At 34.0% G+C, this 5871-nt stretch overlaps 1 protein-coding gene across 1 annotated transcript; it reads right to left on the reverse strand.

The window, feature by feature from the left end:
• Positions 1 to 1434: 1434 nt before the first annotated feature.
• LOC106304201 lies at positions 1435 to 1958 on the reverse strand. The gene is made up of 2 exons (XM_013740597.1): positions 1822 to 1958; positions 1435 to 1745 (listed from the first exon to the last, which is right to left on the reverse strand). Exons 1-2 carry the CDS (start codon positions 1903 to 1905, stop codon positions 1509 to 1511), a joined length of 321 nt encoding a protein of 106 aa, XP_013596051.1. The 5' UTR covers positions 1906 to 1958; the 3' UTR covers positions 1435 to 1508.
• Between the last annotated feature and the right edge of the window lie 3913 nt (positions 1959 to 5871).

The following is a 5871-nucleotide window of genomic DNA, read 5'->3' on the forward strand; positions in this document are numbered from 1 at the left end:
ATATATATATATATATTATAAATGGGTTATCTCTGGTTTATCTTTTTTATGTATGGAACTATCGTGGCTACAATAAGGTTAGAGCTAAAATAAGATTGGTTTATATATCACTAGCTTATAGATAACTAGGGTGGGCCCGCCCTACGGGCGGGATATACTTTAGTTGTGATCTATGTTATTAAGTTTTGAACGATTTTATGGTTTGTGTTCCAGGTTTATATTTGCAACAGATATATACGATAATGATTTTTGTCTTTTAGAAAATTTTATGTGAGGATGAATTATATGTGATAAGATATATTTTGTTTGTTTACAATAGTTTGTTTATATGATATTTCAGTTTGCTATATACCGTATATTATTTATATCATGTTTTTGTTTATTACTTTGCTTATAGAGCAATTTTCCCAAATAATCATTTTTAAGTTTTTGTCACAAAATATTTTTTAATAAGAAAAATGATCGAAATAGCCTCTTTTCATTTTGAAAATTTTAATTTTAATATTTAAAAAAAAAAAAATTGAAACACTATCCTCAAATCTCCACCACTTAACTCTAACATTAAGTCTAGATTAGTTAAACCTAGAGTATAAATATATTTTTGCCTTTTAATAAAATTCTTTTTGGTCATTTTCTTTATTGATGGCTATTTTTGTGACAAAAACTAAAAAATGATTATCTTAGGGAATTTCTCTTTCTTATATGTTATTTAGTGTTTATAATATATTTTATTAAAATTATAATAGGTAAAGCTAATATTAAATATTCACTGTTTTAAGTAAAACTAAATTATCTCTTATTAAAAAAAAAAATATTTCATACCAAATAAAAAACTTTCTAAAACACTGTATATGAGCTTTTTTTATTTTATTTTTTTTTGACAACGAACGTTGTATAGGAGTTAAATACACTAAAACTTCTATAAGAATATCACTGTACTATGTTATTTGTTAAACTATAAACAGAAAACAATATATTACAAATCTTACTATAGTTAAAATATAATTCTGAATTACAACTCAGTGTAAATATATAATCAAAATATTTTCAATAAATATGCACAATTTATTAATTTTTATTATTAAATATTATTTTGTCACTATATTTGTAAACAATTGTGGAAAAAAACAGTCTCAACCGTTTGGGGGATTCATAGTGGATCACTGCTTGATGATCATTGATCCTTTTTTACCTGCAGGTCCTAGGTGCAGGCAGTTTGATACACTCTGGAAAATAAGCGTTTAAGTTTGTGCCCTGCAAAGTTTCTTTTGTTCCTTTTCTGTAAGACTTTGAGCTTTATGAATTAATAAGCGTTTTAAATGAATCATCTCGTGTTTCTGCCTTTATGTGAATCAGTTCAATCTATTGGGTTTTGATGCTTCTTATTAATGAATGAGAAGATAGGATCTTAGTTCCAAAATAAAGCATAGAAACTGTAGTAAGAAGAGCATGTTATTACCCTTTTATTTAAGATAATAATCGTATGTGCAACAACAAAAAAAAAGGTTTTAAATAGTTCGAGTGGTTTGATTATTAATGCACATACACTCAGGAACAGGATACTTTGTAACATCTCTTCCAGCTCTGCTAACCCTTATTTCTCGCTGTCCTAGAGATTGACTGTGAAATTTCTTCATCATCTTCTCAGACTCTGTCTCAGTCATTGTTTTGTTCAAAAAGTATGGGAGCATTTGCCTTTTGTTTGGTGTTATAAGCTTCTTATGTCCTTCATAAGCTCTGTGACCCTGTGAAAGATTAGTTTTCAACATCTTAGCAACACAGACATTTAATTGACCACCAAAAGAGTGTGTGTGTGTGTACCTGAATTGCGCAGCCCATGTTTCCTCCATGAGATGCCATGAACACATCACTCTCCTTGCATACTATATAGTCGATTGCTGCCATTATCGAAGCTCGTTTTGCGAAAGGTTTGAGTTCATGGGGCAGTACAATATCGTATTTATGATGGTAAAGTTTCAGAAAAAAGGTAGATGATGGTAAACAAATCCACTACAGAGCCTCTGGTCTCCGACCTCTGTTCTTCGATTCAACCTCAACGAAGAAACAAATTACAGAACAGAGCATGTGATCGAACCCATCGAGCTATCTCCGGAGATAAAGTCAGCCCTCGTAGAAGATTTCCAGACCATGCTTCTAAAACGCATCACAATCGAGCTTCAACAACGGATCTGATCTCTCAGCCGTTCTATATTTTTCTCTCCGCCTGAAAAACATCAATAAACAAAACCTTAATAATCATTCAAATCGGGAATCTATAACTTTTCAAGAAATAGATTGAAGGTCATGAGTGAATCAGGAAACAATAACCTTTCTAATTCTCAATACAAAAAGAATAATTTTTAGATTGAAGATGTCGATGTGAGTCTGAGAAATACCTCGCCAGTCCATCGTTTTGGTTTCAGAACACAGAAGAAATGTTTTGGTGTTGAAGACAGAATAAGAGACGAAACCCCTAGAAACATTGCCTGGTTCATGAAGACGATAAATGAAACGCATCACTTTGCTAAATGGGACACATGTCACCACTATATTAAACTATTTAGCTACGTGGAGAGTCCTCTGGTGAAGCAAACATATTTTTATATATATATATATATATATATATATTAAATTTAAAAATCATAGATATTATTTTATCAAGAATTGTTTTCTATTTATCTTATTACAATATGCAATTTCTGTTTTAGATTTAAAAAATACAGATTTTAAGAGTATATTTATTTAAAACTATAATATATTATATATATAGTTTTTAATATTATTTTATTACAAATAATATAATTTAAATCTATTTATATGATAAATAGTTCCAATAAAATAATTTTCTGGATCTGTCACTGAGCTCAAAGACTGAAGTATACAGTAAACAGATCTTGAAAAGCACTTTTAGTGAATTTGCTTCCATGGTAGAACCTGAACAAGAACAAGAAGAAGAACTCAGCAGCAACAACAAGAATTGAAGCAACCTTGACCTGAATATATAGAACCAAAGAACATCAAAAAGTTTTTTTTATGCGATAGTTTGATCTTTTGTTTGCGTCCTTTTTTGCATAAAACATGTAATGATATCTTCAAGACTTGTATAGACAGATCTATGTCCTGTTTTTGTCTGTAAATACGTTGAACTACGAGGAAATCGGTTTAAATATTTATGTTATAATCATGGGTTGAACTCTAGAGAAGAATGCCCTCCTAATATATTCAATGTTTTATGTTTTATGTTTTCCATCATAAACAAACAAATGTTGTCCTGTAATTTTCTATCCTTCAGTTAAAATCATTTACCAAATGCTCTGTAGAATATAAATCACTAAAAATTTATTAAACTCGTAAAATTCTCTCAAGGACAAAACAAACTCAATAATCATGTTTTACTAAAGCAGAATGCAAAAGGAATTCAGATTCATCATCAGATTCATGACATCCCTGGAAGGTAAACACATTCTCAGACCACTCTGTGAATCCTAGAATCGTCCTGCGATCCCAAATCTCAATTAATATCTGCGCACACCAAACCTCAGTTTCACATTCCTCAGCATAATTAGTCTTCCACCAAACTATAACTCTCTTTTCTTGGCCAGAGTTCGTCACCCAAATTAGATAATTAGAGGATATTGCTTCAAGTCCCTTAACTATAGTTCACCATCGCGAACCACCAACCACAACTTTTTCTCTGTCTCTGCCAAGGACGACTTGGTGGAACTGGAAAAATCTGTGTCTACGAAGTACATCATGGAACTGTAATAACTGTTTTGATTCGGCAGATCGAGTGTTGTGGCACTTGTGGGCTCCCAATTTTGTGTATTTGGGTCGTAAACCTCTCCACAGTTCTGTAACAGACCGTGACCCAAAGAGGAAAGGACCGACTTGCATTTATATTTAAAACCCAATACATTTTTTATTTATTTTGTTCCACGTTGTAAAATTTAGAAAATCTACCTCTCTTCCTTTCTCTATATAAGAAATTCCATCACTTTTATTTATTCTCATCAAGTCAAAGTATTTCTTTGCGTGTGGCGAATTATTGTTGAATTATCCGACGATCAGTCTAGTGAATTTTTTCGGTAGGATTTTTGGGCGAACTTCCGGCGGGTTTTTCTGGTAAGCTTTTTGCCTCCCTATTTCTAGTCATAGGAATCTATTTAGGAAAATATTCTAATTTAGGAAAAAAGTTATTTTAGGGAAGTTCTAATTTAGGAAAGCCGCTTTTTTAGGAAAGTTGGGATTTTAGGAAAATTTCTATTTTCAGAAAGTTTCTATTTTTGGAAATTTTATTTCCTGAGACTATGAGCCTAAGCCGTTGATTCTCGTATTACAGTTGACCTCAGTTGACTACTCTAAAGTGAGAGCTATTCCGTTAAATCATGTACTAGTGCAGAACTCTTTCAATGATAGTTTAGATTTCGAAGAATGACATGTCTCTTTGAAACGAGCATGTCTAGGTCGTGTTTGGTAGTTAGTTTATTCAATGTTAACCGGAATTAGGGGTCTAGAGGATTCAACAGTTGTTTGGATTGTTTGATGTTAAGTGATGATGTACATACATACATACATATATATAGTAGGGACTACGTGATGAGTGCGGGGCCCGGAGAGATCTGGGCTAGCGACGCATATGAGTATGGAGGCCCAGAGAAATCTGAGATAGCGACGTATAGAGTGCGGAGGCACAAAGACATATGAGCTAGTGACACATATTGGATGAGTACGGGGGCCCATAGATGTATAAGCTATAGTGACGTATATTGTGTGGTGCGGGGTGCAGAGACGTTTGCATATCGACGCATAGTGGTGGAGTGCGGGGGTACAGAGATGTCTGTACTAGCGATGCATATTATATTATCATATATTCGTATGAGCAGAATGTGGGGTGTGTGGTCTAACTATGTACCAATCAGCGCATTGTTTGTTTTGTGTGATGTGATAGGCATCGTGTTTGTTCATGTTAGAGCGAAACTTCCATAGTGGGAGTTCTATTTACTTAGTCAGATGTTTGCGTGTCTACCATCTCATACCTCAGTGAGTGACAACCCTGTTACTCACCTCTCTTTTCTTCTCCTTTCATGTGAGACTAACATACAGGAGTGATTGCTATCGGATAGGTGCTTTTAGGCTTTTTTTTTCTTTCTTTTCAGACTTCCGGTTTTTTATGTTTTTATCGATATTTTCAGAATTTATTTATTTATTGAAGTTATGGTGTTTAGAGATTATTTGTGAGGATTAATAAATGGAGATTTCAAGATTATTATTTATTATTTTATTTTGGAGAATACGGGTATTAAAATTTGGTATCAGAGCGGGGTTCTGTCCGGACTCCGATCCGGGATGGCGATTTGTGGGACTGGATTTTAATCAGTTTTAGACGATTTTTGAAATATTTATTGGGATTTGGATTTTAAAAATAAAATTAAATAGCATATTTTTGTTTGGTATGATGTCTTCGATCGTTGGTATTTAGTTTCAACAGAAATTAATTGTGTTGCTTTTCGTTTTAGATGCCGCCAAAGAGGAGAGTTCTTCGTACACAGGCTGCCAGAGCCACTCGAGAGGATGGAGATAGTTATGTACTGCCCCCGGTTCCGCCGCAAGCGGTTCTACCAATTGATCAAGATGTCCTAAGGCAGATGGTGCAGGATGCAGCTACGCAGACCACTTAGGAGGCAGTCCAGAAGGTTGCCCAGAAGGCAGCTATGCAAGCTGCTCAGGAGGCTGCTAGAGTAGCTGCTCACAAAGTTGCTAGGCAGATGGCTGCAGTTCGGCAGATGGCTGCAGGTTCCACCAGTTCAAGTTCAAGGGAATCAACAGCCCCATATTCAGTAGGTTCAAGGGGTATTTCAGGTTCCACCACCA

Source organism: Brassica oleracea, chromosome C7, assembly GCF_000695525.1.
Source record: "Brassica oleracea var. oleracea cultivar TO1000 chromosome C7, BOL, whole genome shotgun sequence".
Classification (NCBI taxonomy): domain Eukaryota; kingdom Viridiplantae; phylum Streptophyta; class Magnoliopsida; order Brassicales; family Brassicaceae; genus Brassica; species Brassica oleracea.

Excerpts from the sequence above, each read along its gene's own strand:
- LOC106304201 (XM_013740597.1), bottom strand. The coding sequence starts at position 1,905 with ATGGCAGCAATCGACTATATAGTATGCAAGGAGAGTGATGTGTTCATG. Across the intron at positions 1,746-1,821 it reads ACATGGGCTGCGCAATTCAG|GGTCACAGAGCTTATGAAGG; the intron begins GTACACACACAC and ends AATCTTTCACAG.